The sequence below is a fragment of the Schistocerca gregaria genome, chromosome 4 (genome assembly GCF_023897955.1).
Source record: "Schistocerca gregaria isolate iqSchGreg1 chromosome 4, iqSchGreg1.2, whole genome shotgun sequence".
Taxonomy (NCBI): domain Eukaryota; kingdom Metazoa; phylum Arthropoda; class Insecta; order Orthoptera; family Acrididae; genus Schistocerca; species Schistocerca gregaria.
Window position 1 is genome coordinate 712,336,085 of NC_064923.1, and position 19,724 is coordinate 712,355,808.

At 43.0% G+C, this 19,724-nt stretch overlaps 1 protein-coding gene across 1 annotated transcript; it reads right to left on the reverse strand.

Moving 5' to 3' along the window:
- Nucleotides 1-3,696: 3,696 nt before the first annotated feature.
- Nucleotides 3,697-17,071, reverse strand: LOC126267448 (acanthoscurrin-2-like). The gene is made up of 4 exons (XM_049972717.1): nt 17,014-17,071; nt 13,673-13,724; nt 6,264-6,710; nt 3,697-3,918 (listed from the first exon to the last, which is right to left on the reverse strand). Exons 1-4 carry the CDS (start codon nt 17,017-17,019, stop codon nt 3,905-3,907), a joined length of 519 nt encoding a protein of 172 aa, XP_049828674.1. The 5' UTR covers nt 17,020-17,071; the 3' UTR covers nt 3,697-3,904.
- Nucleotides 17,072-19,724: the final 2,653 nt, after the last annotated feature.

The window sequence follows — 19,724 nt, forward strand, 5'->3', positions numbered from 1 at the left end:
GTAAATCTTGCTGGTGATCGTGAGAGATCTGATGCCCCATAATTTGAGTTCGGCGAAAATTGGTTCTGTGTTTGATGTTTATAAATCAGGTGCCAACCATTGTAGTATAATATGTTAAGTTAATGTGTCAGAAAAAAATATGTGTGAAATCTTATGGGACGTAACTGCAAAGGCCATCAGTCCCTAAGCTTACACACTACTTAACCTAAATTATCCTAAGGACAAACACACACACCCATGCCCGAGGGAGGACTCGAACCTCCGCCCGGACCAGCCTCACAGTCCATGACTGCAGCGCCTAAGACCGCTAGGCTAATCACGCGCGGCATTAATATGTCATTTTTAATAAGATTCCAAAGGTAGTGCTGGCGCTAAAGAGTGAGCTCGTGTGATTTATCTTTAATTTAATCTATACACATTGCATCCTTTGTTGAAATCTTTCCGCAAAGTCCACTATTTTGAAGTGGCAGAGGTGGTTGTTATATGTGGTAAAGTTTTTGTTATTATGGTGGCTTTTGAGGATTTCCCAGCTGTGGCTCCCTAGGTATTTTCTGTCATTCTGTTTAAAAGTGTATGACTGGACCAAGGGAGCCGTGTCGTCAACTGAGTTGCTGAAATATTGATATCATTAACTGATTGATGCTCTTGATTCATAAAAAGGAGCAACTTAATTCCTTCGGTTAAATTATATGTAATCCTTTTAAGAGTTATCGAATGTGTAGTAACATAGTTTGATTGTGTTTGAGAGCTCAAAATACTAATTGTTTCATTAGACCTGTCTAAGTCTGATTGCTAAGCAGGGATGGCTACAGGACAAATTTAAGGATGTAGAGGCTTATCTCACGAGTGATAAGATAGATACTGACTACAGGAAAATTAAAGAGACCTTTAGAGACAAGACAACCACTTGCATCAGTATCAAGAGCTCAGATGGAAACCCAGTTCTAAGCAAAGAAGGGAAAGCAGAAAGGTGGAAGGAGTATATAGAGGGTCTATACAGGGGCGATGTTCTTGAGGACAATGTTATGGAAATGGAAGGGGATGTAGATGAAGATGAAATGGGAGATATGATACTGCGTGAAAAGTTTCACAGAGCACTGAAAGCCCTAAGTCGAAACAAGGGCCCAGAAGTAGACAACATTCCATTAGAACTACTGACAGCCTTGGGAAAGCCAGTCCTGACAAAACACTACCATCTGGTAAGCAAGATGTATGAGATAGGCAAAATTCCCTCAGACTTCAAGAAGAATATAATAATTCCAATCCCAAAGAAAGCGGCTGTTGACAGATGTAAAAATTACCGAACTATCAGTTTAATAAGCCACAGCTGCAAAATACTAACACGAATTCTTTGCAGACGAATGGAAAAACTAGTAGAATCCAACCTCGGGGAAGATCAGTTTCGATTCCGTAGAAACACTGGAACATGTGAGGCAATACTGACCTTACGACTTATCTTAGAAGAAAGAATAAGGAAGGGCAAACCTACGTTTCTAGCACTTGTAGACTTAGAGAAAACTTTTGACAATGTTGGCTGGAATACTCTCTTTCAAATTCTGAAGGTGGCAGGGGTAAAATACAGGGAGCGAAAGGCTATTTACAGTTTGTACAGAAACCAAATGGCAGTTATAAGAGTCGAGGGACATGAAAGGAAGCATTGGTTGGGAAGGGAATGATACAGGGTTGTAGCCTGTCCACGACGCTATTCAATCTGTGTATTGAGCAAGCAGTAAAGGAAACCAAAGAAAAGTTCGGAGTAGGCATTAAAATCCATGGAGAAGAAATAAAAACTTTGAGGTTCGCCGATGACATTGTACGAGCAGTTGAATGGAATGGACAGTGTCTTGAAAGGAGGGTATAAGATGAACATCAACAAAAGCAAAACGAGGATAGTGGAATGTACTCGAATTAAGTCGGGAGATGCTGAGGGAATTAAATTAGGAAATGACACACTTAAAGTAGTAAAGGAGTTTTGCTATTTGGGGAGCAAAATAACTGATGATGGTCGAAGTAGGGAGGATATCAAATGTAGACTGGCAATGGCAAGGAAAGCGTTTCTGAAGAAGAGAAATTTGTTAACAACGAGTATAGATTTAAGTGTCAGGAAGTTGTTTTTGAAAGTAATTGTATGGAGTGTAGCCATGTATGGAAGTGAAACATGGACGATAAATAGTTTCTACAAGAAGGGCATAGAAGCTTTCAAAATGTGATGCTACAGAAGAATGCTGATGATTAGATAGGTCAGTGATTTTCTCTGCATCGTGATGACTGGGTGCTGTGGGATGTCCTTAGGTTAGTTAGGTTTAAATAGTTCTAAGTTCTAGGTGACTAATGACTATGGGTGTTACGTCCCATAGTGCTCAGAGCCATTTGAACCATTTTTTGATTAGATGGGTAGATCACATACCTAATGAGGAAGTATTGAATAGAATTGGGGAGAGGAGGAGTTTGTGGCACAACTTGACTAGAAGAAGGGATCGGTTGGTACGACATGTTCTGAGGCATCAAGGTATCACCAATTTAGTACTGGAGGGCAGCGTGGAGGGTAAAAGTCATAGAGGGAGACCAAGAGATGAATACACTAAGCAGATTCAGAAGGATGTAGATTGCAGTAGGTACTGGAAGATGAAGAAAGCTGCACAGGATAGAGTAGCATGGAGAGCTACATCAAGCCAGTCTCAGGACTGAAGACCACAACAACAACAACAAAGAGTCTAATGGGAAGGCCTATTGGGACCTATGGCGAATGTAAATATTGTAGCGGCCTCTGAACTAAATTTTTCAGGATGTCTTTCATTTCCTTCTTCGTCTGTTGGCCTGCTGTTTTGGTATTCTTATTATGTTGTGAATTGCAATTTAAATCTTCTTACTGAAATTCAGTTTGTGACTTGTTCTGAATTAATTTATCGCTGAGGCACAGAAATCCTTTCAATGGAAAGTATTTTGATATTTCATGCGATAACTTATCTTACTGTTGCTTCATTTACTAATCAAATTTGCCCAACCTGGCAGCGCATGCCTTATCTAAAATTGTTGGTGGGAAATAAATTGCGAAATGTTATTTTGTTCAGTGTGGGCTTGGCAGCTTACCATTTTCGGATCCCCGTATCCATACCTTTCTAGTAAGATTGATTGTCTTTCAAATGAACTTGACCTTGCTCTCACTTCCCGTCTCTCAGAAGCGATCACTATACAAATCAGTCACGACGTGTCTGAGGGTCACGTGTCGCCAAATGTGCACCATGCTGTTCATCTGCTACCTATTGCTGTCATTGTATTGAGACCATGAATACGTAATACTGCATGAGCCCATGTTGAGCTGTGTGGTAAAGACTCAAAGTCCCTACATCCAGTCTCTGACACTAATTATCAACACACATCTCCTCACTTCCTGCTGAGCAACCCTAGCTTTTTAACAGTTTTCGGATTTAAAACCCATGGCTCATGGCCACGTGGCAACACACCAGATTATTAATTGTCTGCTTTTTTTTAGTTTACTGTGCATCCAGTTGGTGCCCTCACCAAACCGTCCTATGATATCGTTGTAAACTTATATTTTTATTCATTTTGCTATTTATAAATTATTTTAGTATTTTCAGGACATCTAATAGACTTTCTCTGTTAAGCTCATGCATTCCTTGTTGACACAGAATATTCTGCTACAGGGCACTGGGTTCTCGCACAGAAAAAGTCAGATTTAGAAATGGTGGTACAAAATTTTAATGTAACATATATTGCCAGAATACAAAGTGTACAGAATTTTGAAACGATTTACGCAATGTACAAGACGACGTCCGACGTGTCTCTTGGCCGCAGGGTGGATTACGGGACTCGGCTTCGGCGAGTGTCTTCGGCGGAGCTCGGCTCTTCTCGGGACGCGTCGGCGCCGCGTTAAAGCAGCTCATTACCACCAACCACCTGCAAACCGAAAGACAGTCACCAATGGATTTTACATATTTGAAAAGTAACCCACACCTTCAAGCCTCTCTGTTTTACGGGACGAGTGTAAATTACAAGAAAAGTGGCTTTCAACTGTTATCGACTGGACAATTAAATGTGCTTTTATGCACGTCGTGGATTGGCAATGTCACCACAGAGGTGTAACGTTAAAGTGTAGCAAACTACCGCATTCGTTGCTCTCCTGTAGCAGATTTAAGCAGCTGTTGTGTTCGGACACTGAATTGCTACATGCGTTCCTTTACCGCGTATGACGTATCAGACATTTGACGTAACGGTGATATCTACATACACACAGACACGCACACACACACACACACACACACACACACACACACACACACACACACACACACATAAACACACACACACATTATTTACCTCTCCAGGCTGTTAAGGCAGAGTAGTCGGAATGTGCATTGTTTTCAGCAGCGTCTGGATTAAATGATTCGTTTAGAATATGTGTGGATCTAAAAGCAAATTTGAAGAGACAAGGATGTAATAGAGGTTCATGAAACACCTTGTCGCAAGCGTTGTGCTGTCGCATCACAACTGCGAAGTAGTGTCGCTGTACAGTGGTGTAGCTTTTAGGAGTGTTGTAGGGTTCAATCCTTGATTGGCTGCCCGAAGTTCGTGCGTTGTGGGAAATCTCGGCAACTCACAGAGTCCCGAGACCATCTAAGGAGATATTTTGATAAATAAGCAGCTATTCCGGTACACAAACCGCCGAAACTAACTAGTTTCAGAAGGGTTTCAATAAGCACTGAAACACGATACCTTTACTTGCGCAGCTTCAAATGAAGTTGATGATAGCATGATTCTGAGACGCATAATACACATTTGCAGTTTATAAATATAGGAACCCCAAGTTTTCACGTAAGAGCATGAGTCGTGAACGTTAGATCTAGTCACACCTTTAAAATATCTAGAAGTGACGCAGTGAAGTGATATAAAGGAGTTCGAAAGTGTGAAATCAGTAGATCACTCAGATATGCTGTGAAAATTCTTAATGCGATCCTTATATCACGAAAATCCCTCACAACATCAGTGCAACACATTCAAGTGTATCGCTTCAGTGTGGTGGCCCATTCTCAAATAGACTGCTAACGGTAGTGAAAGGTCGGAAAAGCGCAAATACTTTTTTCTAGTGAAACCTTGTGCTATTAGAGATGCGGTATCTCACATACATGCCACAGGGATGACGTACATAAATTGTTTTTACTGCAGACATTTACTTGTGCACACGTACTGCGCAAGCTGCTGTAGGGAGCATAGCGTACGGTACGTGCACCAACATTATCGATTTTTATCCCTATTCTATTCTGGGTGAGGTAGAAAAGATGGTTTAAGTACTCTGTACTTGCACTATTCTCTCTTATCTTTTTCTTAACATCACTCAGCGTGATATACGTTCGTGACATCATAATCGTCGCACAGTCATAATTGAATACGGGTTGTGTAAATCTACCCAACACTGTTTTCCAAGAACTACTCCTTCATCCAAGGATTCTGGTTTAAGCTCGACGATTAGTTCTGTTACAATTTTGTATTACCTGTATAAATATTGTATAGTCTTAGCAAAACGTCTCTTAATTCAGTCGACTTCTATTTATCTTCCTGCCTTACACGGATTTCGAACACTGGAACAAGACACTAGATTCACGGTGCGACTTTCTTTATATATGCATTACTTTTTTTCAGACCCCTTTCAACAAGCCTTCCACTTGCCTTACTGAACATTTATTTTACACGGTCGTCGTATCTGATATCGCTTCTACTATCCCTGAACGGTAACACGATGTGATGCGTTCAAGTCGTTCACCACTAATCTTGTAACCAGCTACCACAGAGTCGTTTATCTTCGTTTTAGGCATTATTCCACATTTATCCTCATTAAAAAAGACTTGCCATTCACGACCCTAGGTGCAGTTACTTTCAAAGTATTGTAGTGCTGCTGATCCTCTGTGATGAATTTGTACATTGAAAACTCTTCGTTGGGTGACATCCGATGTTTTGTTCGCTCCTGTGGATCTTTTGTAGTCCAGTATGACGTAATGCCTCGAGCCAGTCACATATTCGAGAAGAGACTCTGTGTTATGGAATCTCGGTTCGTGGTCAATGGTGTGATCCAGTGCTGAACGCTTTCCTAACACAAAGTGCGGCACTATACAGGCATTACATGTGGCAGACTGGGGTTAACAACATTACAAGTCCCTTCAGCCAGGCACTGGAAGGAAGTTTGCGTAGTTTATGTGGCGATGTTGATGAAATGTTACTGACGCGCTGTGGTGGAGCTGGCAACTTACCGCCGCCGCCGCCGCCGTTCCATCCGCCGCCTCCGCCCGACCAGCCACCGCTGCTGACCCTCCATCCGCCACCACCCCCGTGTCCGCCTCCACCATATCCGCCGCCGCCGCCTCCGTAGCCTCCGCCTCCGAAGCCACCACCTCCGAAGCCTCCCTTGCCGCCCCCTCCGAAACCACCACCGCCTCCGTAGCCTCCGCCGCCACCGCCTCCGCTCAGCTTGATGATCTTGATGATGGTGGGGCCGCCGCCACCGCCGCCTCCGAAGCCGCCGCCTCCGAAGCCGCCGCCGCCTCCGTGTCCACCGCCTCCGAAGCCACCTCCTCCGAAGCCACCACCTCCCTTACTGTAGCCACCCCCGCCGAAACCGCCCCCTCCAAAACCACCCCCTCCATAACCTCCACCGCCACCACCTCTCCAGCCGCCGCCGCCTCCGCTGCTGATATACCCTGTAGCAAGAAAACAGAAGGTTCTAACAACGAAGAACCAACAGCTTAAATTGTATTTAAATGATCTGTCGTGTACCAGTAAGAATGGAAAGAAGCCTTCGATTTTATACAGTAATGTAGCATTCCTATCCCATGAATAGAACGTATTCTAATATTTTCTACATCTTTTGTTTAAGTAATCATTTTGATTGTTTTGATATTATTCCTCTTTTCCCGTATCGTCGTAATCTTTGTATTTTTTCCTACGTTCTACACCGACGTCTTCTAAAATGTTTCTAGGATATTGTAGCGTTATCTTCCCTACTATTTTCCCTTCACCTTCTTCTGTCAGGCACACGTTAGCTATTCCCATTAATCTGCCCTCTCTTGTGATAACTTTCTGCCGTATACATCTTTCCTGTCTCATTTTGTACTTTGTCTATCCTCGTTATTTTTACCATTCTTCAGTACCACGAGACTTCAAATGTGTTCAGTTTCTTCTCTTCTGGATTCCAGTACAACATTCCACAGTTATTGAGAGGTTGAGCTATATCCTGTAGCTTCGTAACATAATGACGCTATTGGAGAAGTCTTACAAATGAACCGCAGGATTATATCAGGCCTTTGAACTTCACGATTTAAATGATCACAACATTTTAAGACCTCTTGAATGGTCACAACATTTTAAAACTCTTAAATGATTTCATCAAGAGTGGTAAAATAATAAACAAAAGCGATAGATTATTCGCCTACTCCAGGCGGACAGCTGACATTTCTTGCGTCAAATAAGTGCTAAATGACACCAGAGGGAACTGTACTTATGTAGACTTTATTAAAAGGAACATCTACTTCTGTACGGTTTCTTACTGAGGATTAATGAAAGTAAGTGGCCGAGAACCTCAAAGAGAGATGCCGTGGATGCTATAAGCGCATGCGTGGTAGGATGACTATAAGGGGATTCTATAAAAAACAGGGCCGAGAAGATAAAATGAAATGAAACTTTAGAACAGATACGTTGAGACTGCAAAAGACATCCACACTTGGCACTTGAGAGAACTAACTAATACGAATTTTGAGCACTGCCCATTATTCTGATGTCGTTACTAGGTTCCATATATACATGATATAGAGAAGAGCGGTGCGCTACGTCATCGACTGCTTTAGCTGGTGTGAGAGAATTAGAAAAATGCTCATCAAACTTTAGTACTATTGCACACCACGGGGAGATTCAGTATTAAAATAACTGAGTGTGCGCGTTCCTGGAAAGAGACGTGCCATATAAAACTGCCTCCTATTTACAACTCGCGAAATTACCATGAAAGGAAAATCAGAGAAATCTGACCGCTTACGGGGGTTTCCCTAGAGTCGTCAGTGAATTAAACAGATCATGAATCAAATAGCAGTGCTACCGGATAAATTTTCTCTCACACACCTCCATGATGCTTCTGCAGCATGGATGCAGAAGGAAACTTGCGGGTCATAAATATGTGCGACTGAGTAATCGATTTACCGAGCGAATTTTATACAAGCTGCCTGAAGTAGGTACTAAAAGAATGCAAAGACATTTTAATCCCGGGAAGTAGTACTGTATTCTACTTACATCAGTTAAATTCAAATTAAGAAGAGTATCTGTGAAAATAATACAGTAGAGAATGTGCATTTAGCAACATGAAGGAAGATTCAGCACTACACGATGATCATTAGATTAGTATCAAAAATGTTTCTACAAAATGAGCATTGAGAGGTGGGAGTTCATTTTGTCCAGTATTATAACAAAGAAGACGATAACAGTAAGAAAATGCAACTTATCTTTGACGGGTCAGTAATTCGGAACATTATCTTTATAGGTTAGCAGCCGAGTTTTGAGGTATCAAACGTAATTATGTGCTGCACTGTTGGGAATTAATTCACTAATGCGACAGTTTCTTCTAGCAACAACTATGTGGCTCCTTGGAGCTCCGTACCCAAAGTAGTTTCAGATTTCTTATGTGTCCCCTAGCTGAGAAAAATGCGGTTTTGCCGTCGGTGTGTCACGGAATTCCCCTCTACTCCCACAGTCTTGTACAAATATGACGTTCACTAATGATGTGCGTTTAGGTAGGAGAGTTACCCGATATAGCGCTATTGGTAACAAACATACGAATATAGATCACGATGAATGAGAAAACAGTCCTCACATCGCTCGATCACCAGGTTAAGATGGAGTCCACAGTTTGATCCAGTTTATGTTCTTTTGCGAAATAAATGTGAGGAAGGTCCATGAAGGGGAACGATTCCCTGTGAATGACCATATTAAATTTCTTTCTGCCGTGCAGTGTAAAATTCAGGATTTATGGAATTTTCCAGTTGTGGCTGCACTTCGGAGAGTAAACACGTTTTCTGAATGCCTTTCTAAAAAACAATTAATTTCTGTCGAACTACACCAAGAAAACCGAGAAGCTTGTTATCCCCAATCGACTGCCATGTAACCCATGCCATTGATTCGAAGTCTCGTATTCAGGAACAACGCTACCACCTATCATACCTTTGCTGGTCAAAGAGTGGAGGCGAAAATTTTTCGACCAGCTAGAGGCTTGTTTCCGAGTAATGCGCCATTCTACAGCGTGCGTTAGAGACCACGTCGACGAAAGTGGGCGTTAGGTTTGGAATTCTTTTCGTGATAGTTTCTAATTCCATAGCTTAACTACTTTAATGATGATTTACGTTACCACCTACGATATTTTCGTAGTTTTTCATTTAATTTGCCATTACAAAAAATTAGTGGTTTAAATTTGATTTTCTTCACATACATCACCGATCGACATATTCTTATTGTGGTGTCACCGCCAGACGCCACACTTGCTAGGTGGCCGCCTTTAAATCGGCCGCGGTCCGTTAGTATACGTCGGACCCGCGTGTCGCCACTATCAGTGATTGCATACCGAGCGCCGCCACACGGCAGGTCTAGTCTAGAGAGACTCCCTAGCACTCGCCCCAGTTGTATAGCCGACTTTGCTAGCGATGGTTCACTCTCTGCATACGTTCTCATTTGCAGAGACGACAGTTTAGCATAGCCTTTTGCTACGTCATTTGCTACGACCTAGCAAGGCGTCATATCCAGTTACTATAATTACTATCTTCAAGAATGTATTCTGAACAGATAATATCGTGAATCATGTACCGTCAAGAGCGACGTTCATCATTAATGGATTAAAGTTAAGTATCAAGCTAATTACGTCCGCTTGCTGAATTCTCATTCCTTGTCATGTTCAAGACCTAACGTCGGTATAGTTCTTCCCTCCTCACGCCAGCCTGCGTGAGCTAAAACGCGTGCATTTCGGCCTCCACTCGTAACACGGTGTTGGCTCTTCTGCTAGCAAGAACCTTATTACGGTAAGATCCTAGTGCAGACTTGCTATTCTGATATCGAATAATTTTGCAAAGAAAAATTTACACTATTGGATGCTGCTGCGCTAGTTAGAGGCCTGTTGAAACCAATAACAAGCCTGTGCCTCGTTCAAGGAGCAGCTTAACAACGATTCTGCAAATTTATTACTCGCTATGTTTACCTGAAGATGGCTACTGATAAACTGGTCGAAACGCTGCTTCAGCATTACGAAGCAGGAAACGACGTCTGCAAGCGAGACAATATGCGTGGAATCATCTGCAGCCTCTGGGAGGAGACCCAGCAAGTGGCCCCGACTGGCTTTGAATAGCGGGACGCGGGTGAACTCTGGTCTCGCAAATGATCGTGATGCGCCGTGTCCAGTGAAAGTTCTCGCCAGCGTACCGCTGCGCATGCGCCTCCGAGGGCCTGAGCGATAATAGGGACGTGTCGAATACCGACCCCTTCCTCCGGCTCGATGCGTCTTGAAAGCTTAAAAGGTCGGCTAACCCGATCAGGCAATCAATTTTCATTAAAGTGCGGGTAAAAGCCCAGGAGCGGAGCTTTAAGCTCTCTTCCCTCCGCCCCGCCCCTATCGCCGACCCTACAACCCGCGTATCCGGGTATCTACCGTCTCTCATGAGAGAGCGCTCATCCCATCCCCCTCCCTCACTGCTGCACTCGAACGATTTTTCTTTTCCCTCTTTTAGGAAGGCTGCCGGGTCCTGTCGGCGGGAAGATAAATGCCTCTGGTCGCGAAAGGCCGAACACGCTATGGGATCAGCAACTGTCGTCTCTGCGAAATGGGACGGATGCTCTACGATTCACGAACACGTTAGTATTGGTTTCTCAATAGTTTTGTTAACTGACGAAGTGACTGGTTGACTGTACTAGATACGGAACTAGACAGTCCCATATCTCATACCCAGTGCTCACGCTACCTGCTTGCAGCTTTAGCGACCACCGATTGGGGATCAGCTGGCATATCCGCTTACGAGATACGCATCACATCCCACAAAATCGCGCATCACGAAGAACATTGGTATTACTGGCTGCGATTTTCCTTCCACGTTTTATGGTTAAAGAAACTGGGCCTTCTTTTAAGAATTTTTGCTTCAAATTCGTTTTTCTTAACTCATGACTTCGGTACCGTTGCCATTTCACTTTTTTGTTCCGTCTAAGGTCCTCTACAGTCACATGAGTGTTCACAGTATGTTGGTAGCACCGCAGCTGCTGTGTAACAGACAGAAAAACTTCTACCGTAGCATATGACGGGATCCACGAATTCTGTTACTGACTTGACCTAAAATAAACAGGTACTAGGTGGGGACTATATTATCTCACGTAGTCTACGTAAAATGGTAAAGGTATCATATAACGCCCAGTTATATTTCTTCTATCGAGCAACTTTGCATGATTTCCTTCTTCGCAGTCATCTATCAAAATGGTCTCATTTCGGCGTTCGAGTCATGTTTAAAAGGAAGAACCGTAATGCAATCTCTCACAGTGACACTGTTTGAAAGTCACTGTTTTACCCTTCTCTCTGTCTTTTTTATTTCGTTGATAAACAAGTGAACCTATCCCTTTACCGACAAATAATAACATCGAAAATTCTAATGATTTTCATCAGATCTGAAGATAAAATTTTACTATGGAAGTCATTAAAGCCTGCTAGCAATGTTCACCTGTCGCTCAGTTTAACTTCATTCAGGATTTGTTAAATAAGGATCCTTTTATATCGTTTAATTCACTGAGATATTATTAGCTTACGCAACATCTTCCAAATACGGCTAAAGAACTATGGTTCGTACATCTGTATCGAACAACGGAATTCATCCATTGATACGGCACATTTTCGTTCCTAGAGATTAATAATGTGATGTCTGATTCCTGTCATACTTCCTAAGCAGGAAATTTTCCCACGTGTCTAAACATGCGTTTTAATACTGTCAGACAATGATGCTACAATTCCCTTATGGCATCTACTTGCACAGCCCGAAGACTAATTTTCGCAATCAAGTGATTTTATTGCTGGAATATTTGAAAGCATTACTTCGAAATCCATGTAAAAGTACTAAGTAAGTTAAACTACAGTTTTTTTTTTCATCTTGGAGTCCTGTACATCACTCCCGTTTATTGACTATACTGTAATCTACCGAGAGACAGCAAAATAGGAATTACTTTTCAACTGTTAACATTTGTAAACGATTAAATATCTTGAAAAGGACGAAGTGGCAGACCAGAATCATAGGACAATGTAAGAGTCTAATGGAAAGCTAGCGGAATGATGATTAATTTTCCAGTTGAGCTCAAGAATGCCTCCAAGGCACAAAATTACATAACGACGCTGCGCGAGCGTCTTACACCATACCTCGGTATATTAAAATAAGCGTCAGGTAAAAGAAAGTAACGCAAGGCATTTTTGACAGCGAGAACAGGAGGAGAAGGTGAAGTGTTTGTTTCCTCGGCACACAATGGTCACCGTAAAAGGAATCGTGTCTTACTTGTATCTGTTGCGTGTGCATGTCTGGAATGGATGTGTGCATACTCTGAAGTCATTTCTGTGTTGTATAAATATGTAAGAAGCGTGAAACCTGATGCCAACGCTTAGCCTACTTCTCCTGAATGACACCACGGAGGCCGCCGAGTTCATCGAATGGGTAATGGAAAAAAAAAAATTACAGGAACCTCCACTTACCGGACGAATATTGACGACAACAATATATTCCAACACAAGAGATTCAAACCATCTTGTCCGACTCGCACGTCACCGAGTAGCCGTTAGCAATCGCCGCTACAAAGGAGAGCAGATAGTTCTGCTTGAAGGTGTGATTATGCGATAATGTGAGCGTCCAGCAAAAGGTTTCGGGAACAGTCATATGTTTCTTCAGTTGGAGACGTAAAGTAATTCTGTTCGACGACTCGCATACGTATCGTGTCAAGGATGGTACGTATTGTTTACTTTTGTACAAATTCGATGAGCTGCAAATTGTTGGAATGTCGTAGGAGTATGCCCGTTTCCCATATATTTATCTTCAGCATGACTGTCAGTTCTGGCCCCTTCAGAAGACGATATAACTAATGCTTGCAGCTAGAATCCATAATCACAAACATTACTAGCCAACTCATGTGCAATTGCAGTGTTAATCATACATCAGTTTTGCATTCGACTTACTGTATCGATTCAGTGGGGGCACACTACTTCCGTTCATTTAGATATTGACAATAGTTCTCGTATACGTAGGAGAATCTACACGCTATCCTTCCTTCTCCCCCCCCCCCCCCCCCCCTCACCAGGACCCATCACAACACACTACATCACCAATCCCAGGGTCAAAAGCTGCACACAACCCCATCTCTACTACAACACATCAGTACAGCCCACTACGAGCAGCTGCAGAAACGCTCATATCTAATGGAGAAGTACCTGCGAAATTAACAATTCAATGTCCACCCAATTTGGCCACCGAACTCTGCGACAGATCAGACATCTGTTAAGCCGTTTCTAATACTTGATCACACAAACCACGTAGCAGCTCGAGCTATGCACAAGACGCAGATCGAGTACAACACACACTAACACACTTGCACGCACACGTATACGAACTACAGTACTCACCTCCCAGCGCCTCGGAGCTGATCACAAGGACCAGCGCTGCCACACACAGCCCCTGAAACAAACAGCAGAACAGTCTCTCAGTCACAGATCACAGATGTGGCTGTCTGCTGAAAATTCACCACTTTCGTTGCTATGACAGTAGCAATAAATACCATTTGTGAGTGTGGATAAATTATTTATCTTCAAGAAGGACTAAAGTAGAGTACAGTAAATGTTGAAACATCTTTTGACAAATATGATCGAAACATATTCGTTCAAATTATGAAGGCACAGATATAATTACAAGGAGCGAAAAGTTTTCTACAACTTGTACAGATATAAGAGCCCAATCACAAGTCTTGAAGGAGATGAGAGGAAAGTTGTAGTACGGGTAAAACAGTAGCCTTTCGTTCATGTTATTAAATCTGTACATTTAAAAAGCAGAAAAGCAGAGGAAGAATTACCGTTAGCCGATAAAGGACTTGATACATCAAATGGGTGGGGCAGACAGGCTATAAAATGAACACGAACAAATGTGAAACACGGGTAACGGAATGTATTCCAGGCAAATCAGATTACGTCGTGGGCATTGCACTAACAAGTGAGACACTGAAACGTACTACACGATTTTTCGTATTTGTAAAGCAAAATGACTAATAAAAAGCATTTTTGCAAAAACAAGAAAAGATTTCCTGAATCAAGTCTTTCCTGAAAGTAATTTATCTCCAGTTAGCGAGGTGGTGCAGTGGCTAGCACACTGTACTCGCATTCGGGAGTACGACGGTTCAACCCCGTGTGCGGCCATCCTGATTTAGTTTTTCCGTGCTTTCCGTAAATCGCTCCAGGCAAATGCCGGGATGGTTCCTTTGAAAGGGCACTGCCGGCTTTCTTCCCTAATCCGATAAGACCGATGACCTCGCTGTCTGGTCTCCTCCCTCAAACAATCCAAATCTCCAGTTAGCCATATTTTAAAGTGAACCGTAAATAGTAAACAGTACGTACTAAAAATGTGATCATACAGTACGATGAAGATTACGTAAGTAGATGGAGTGAATAATGAACAACACTGAATCGAATCCATTTACAAAACGCTTTGTTGGCCAGGACTTGAATAACGTTCATTAGTCTGAGACATTTCTCCGTACACCTTCATGGAAGAGGTAGAGAACATTGAAACGAGAGATGCACGTTTCGTCAGGGGTTGCTTCGTCCCGTTCGAGAGCATCTCTTAATAATTCATCGTGGAAAATGAGAGTAATGAAACATTTTACATACTCCGTTTTACTCTGCGCAGTTATTGTTTACGATGTATTGTATGTCCTTCCTAATAATTGTCAGCCACATTTTCACTAGTGTATCGGCAAATGTTTGCAATTTCGTTTTTTGCAATGTGTATCTGCAGTGAGTCCAAATAAATACTGCTCATCGTCTCTTTCATGCGACATCAAGGGTGGATCAAAAACAAAATTATTTTTAAAGTGGAATTTTGTGTATTGTGTGTCTGTGTTACCACAGACAGTAAAACACCAAGAATAAGCAGCAGTCTAGCAGAGACAGCACAGCCCTGGTTCTCGCTGACTGCTACCGCCTTGCAGCAGCGCTGCTCAGTCGCTGCCTGAGTGCTGGTCATTATCAGCGTTTTAGTATCCCTTTTAATACATATAAATAAATAAAATAGTGCATTTGACTCATCTGGCACCGCTCTATGGGATGGACAAGTAAAATTCCACTTTTAAGATCAAGAACGAAAAAAAAAATCACTGTGGACGAAATAATTATGCGTGTTGAGCCTCATCATTTTAACTACTAAAACAGCTAAACTTCCTATGTTCCGACCGATTTGCTGCGGTCCTCGACAACTGGCTTTATATATATGGCAACGGCCTTGCCGCAGTGGATACACCAGTTCCCGTGAGATCACCGATGTTAAGCGCTGTCAGGCGGGGCCGGCCCTTGGATGGGTGACCATCCAGCCACCATGCGCTGTTGCCACTTTTCGGGGTGCACTGAGCCTCGTGATGCCAATTGAGGAGCTACTCGATCGAATAGTAGCGGCTCCCGTCAAAGAAAACCATCATAACTACCGGGAGAGAGGTGTGTTGACCACACGCCCCACCTATCCACATACTCAACAGAGGATGACACGGCGGTCGGACGGTCTCGATGGGCCACTTGTGGCCTAAAGACGGAGTGATATATATATATATATATATATATATATATATATATATATATATATATACCGCTTATCATCGCTGTTTCATGCAAAGCCAGGCGTCGAGGGAAAGCATTGAGTTGTATGCCAATACAGGAAGACCTCCAGGTGATCGACGATTGGTGCAGCATCTGGAAGCTGACACTGACTATAAATATAAGTAACGTATTGTGGACGAATAGGCAGCGTGATCCATTACTTTTCCGTCAATTTATTAGCAGAAAATAACTGTAAACTGTACGTACGGTAAAACATCTGGAAAAGGCCGCTCTCATGTACCTAACGTGAAATCACCATTTAAAAATAGTTGTAGGAGAACGTTTATGACACAATGAGCTTCATTGGATGAATCTTAGGGGAACGTAGTACACCCAAGAAAGAGGTGATTTAAAAAACAATAGTCCACGAATTCCACGGGGACTCTTACTCGTTGGAGTCGTGGGAAGAGATACAGAAGATACAACTAGGACAGACCTGCTACGTAAAGAAATCGTTTAGTTAGCGTGAGCGGAGAAGGTCAACAAGCTCCAGTGGCAGAGATTGATAGGGAGCTTTACTATGCTAATACCGAGATGGCAAGTTCCAAGAAGAGCCGGACAACACGTTGCTTGGTCCAGCGTAAGTCTCACGAAATTGTCACGACGAGAAGATGAGAGAAACAATGAAGCTTACAGTATTACTCGCCCTATCCACAAACCTATGCCGAAGATTAGATGGGTAGATCACGTAACTAATGAGGAGGTATTGAATAGAATAGGGGAGAAGAGTAGTTTGTGGCACAACTTGACAAGAAGAAGGGAATAGTTGGTAGGGCATGTTCTGAGGCATCAAGGAATCACAAACTTAGCATTGGAGGGCAGCGTGGAGGGTAAAAATCGTATAGGGAGACCAAGAGATGAATACATTAAGCAGATTCAGAAGGATGTAGGTTGCAGGAAGTACTGGGAGATGAAGAAGCTTGCACAGGATAGAGTAGCATGGAGAGCTACATCAAATCAGTTTCAGGGCTGAAGACCACAACAACAACAACATTCACAAACCGAAAAGGAACACCGTAGTTAGCGACCGCGATGCACCACGCACCCGGGCTTCGAACTACGAGTCTCGGAAACCGCTACCCCACTGAGCCACAGCGGCTGCTGCTTACCTTCATGTCTGCGTCTGTTGTGATGGGACTCGTGCCTTTGCCAGCGGCTGGCGGCGCTTTTATAGGCGCCGGAGAGAGCAGCCGCGGACCCCTGAATGAAAAGTGAAGGTGCACAGTCGCCCCCCCCCCCCCCCCCCCCTTCCACGCACTCTCGCTCTCGGCGGGCCCCGACGCCTCGGGCACTGCAGACGCGCCGGCTCGCGGGTCAGCGACGGGCCGATCCTTCTGCCCGCCAAGCGCTTCTCGCCAACAGCTGGCTGTGTGCCCCTACCAGAGTACCGGCGTCAGCGTGCGGCGGTCTCCGGCGATCTCGCTCCCGTCAGTCGGTGGCGTCGGCCGAGACAGACCGTCACCCTACTCGCATCGCGCAGCGTTTGCTGCCGTTAACGTCTAGCACTGTGACTGTGACAGCCGATTAGAGTTTATCATCCCGCCGACGCCGATGTTATTGCAAACGCGACACACGCACGGATACGATAAGCAGCCACCATCATATTTCCCTGAAGCAACTTGTGATGGTGGATTGACATCTGGTAAATTACTACGAAATAGCGGTAAATATACAATTCTTTTTATTTCTTCTAGGCTCTGTCACAGGACACGATGCCAACGTGTTTGTTTTGTACATTGCCCGCACTCAGAAACTGCAGTGGAAACGAGAAAAAGAAGAGTACTTTAAAATCTTAATTTGTCTCAAACCGACATGGTGAGACCGTGGCTGTGTACAATTAATGTAGGTTAATTCTTACAAAGAAGAAGATAGCAACCAGCCATTATTAATACTGCTGTTTATTTAGGTAAATAGCACCGTTACCGGTTTCGAACTGGAAAGTTCATCATCAGACGACTGTCCATATGATTTTCAAGATACGCTTTACATTATCGTCTGGTTTAGATTTTTATTCTTCCACTGTGGGGAAGTATTTTTGGTGTGTTGTAGCCGTGGAAGATTCCGCGCGACTTTGTTGCGAAGTTGCAGGACTGTATTTTTCGCATATTCCAAAATACCGGGTCATCAAAAAGTCAGTATAAATTTGAAAACTGAATAGATCACTGAATAATGTAGATAGAGAGGTACAAATTGACACACATGCTTGGAATCGCATGGGGTTTTATTAGACCCCAAAAAATACAAAAGTTCAAAAAATGTCCGACAGATGGCGCTTCATCTGATCAGAATAGCAATAATTAGCAACAAATTAAGACAAAGAAAAGACGATGTTCTTTACAGGAATTGCTCAATATGTCCAACATCATTCCTCAACAATAGTTTTAGTCGACGAATAATGTTGTGAACAGCACTGTAAAGCATGTCCGGAGTTATGGTGAGGCATTGGCGTCGGATGTTGTCTTTCAGCATCCCTAGAGATGTCGGTGGATCACGATACACTTGCGACTTCAGGTAACCCCAAACCCAATAATCGTACGGACTGAGGTCTGGGGACCTTGGAGGCCAACCATGACGAAAGTGTCAGCTGAGCACATGGTCATCACCAAACGATGCCATCCGTCGGACATTTTGAGAACTTTGTCTTTTTTTTTGGTTCTTATAAAACCCCATGTCATTCCAAGCATCTGTGTCAATTTTTACCTCTCTATCTACATTATTCTGTGGTTTATTAAGTTTTCAAATTTATACTGACTTTTTGATCACCCGGCATATACAGCACTTATTTAATTTGTACATCACCATATTGTACAAAGCACCACAAACACACACACACACACACCAAAAAGAATTTGCCACATGTGAAGTTGTCACAAAGATTGCAGATTTACAAATACGACAGTGTTAGAGACGGTCTCTCTCAGAGACATCACGTTGACCAGTTCTACTAGGTAGTGTCGTAAAAAATTAAAAATTAATGTTTAATTTATTATCAAAAGAAACAAATTTTCGATATGAGTCCGTAATAATCATGAATTTCTTACGAAGTTTCGACATTTGGCAACATCAAGCATCAAAAAGCTTTCAGCTTGAGAAATGTGCGTCAGTGTCAATACTGGCACTAAACCTTGTTTCTGAAGTTCAAAGTTTTTTCGGTATGTTATAATAGCAAATGCCGAAACCGTAATAAATAAAAACTTTTATTTAGCTACCTCGACGGTATTTTGTTCATAAAATAAATATCATTTTCTTTGTGGTCTGCCTTACGGCAGGTCTTGTGATGTGGGAAGCCTCGTCAGAGAGGTCCACCCCATGCCCGTTGCCTTCCACTGATGATGATGAAATGATAATGAGGACAACACAACACCCAGACCCTGAGCGGAAAAAATCTCCGAACCAGCCGGGAAACGAAACCGGGCCCCTTAGCGTGACAGACCGCCGTGCTCAGCTATCAGGGCGGACAAATAAATATAAAAGCATTCTATCTCCGTAGATCTAAGGCAGTGTGAGGTAACAATGTCCACGACATGCGCTGGCGTACTACAGTACCAGGTTCTGTATTGATATAATAGGGGTGCGCTCACCGCATGCAGGAAATAAGGAGATTCAGCACCATTTAGTTTCCCTACTTTTAATCTATGTTATACTATAAGGGGGCATGTCGTAAACGCTCTGTTCACCATATCGCACCCCGGCAAGACCAATGACACAACTCAGAAATGCGATGCTTGAGAACATATACTACGAGAGCAGAACTAGGTGTCCATATTACAATTGACTGTGTGTCCACATTACTATTGCGTAGAATATTATGAAATGTACT

Excerpts from the sequence above, each read along its gene's own strand:
- LOC126267448 (XM_049972717.1), bottom strand. Across the intron at positions 6,711-13,672 it reads CAGCTCCGAGGCGCTGGGAG|GGTATATCAGCAGCGGAGGC; the intron begins GTGAGTACTGTA and ends TTCTTGCTACAG.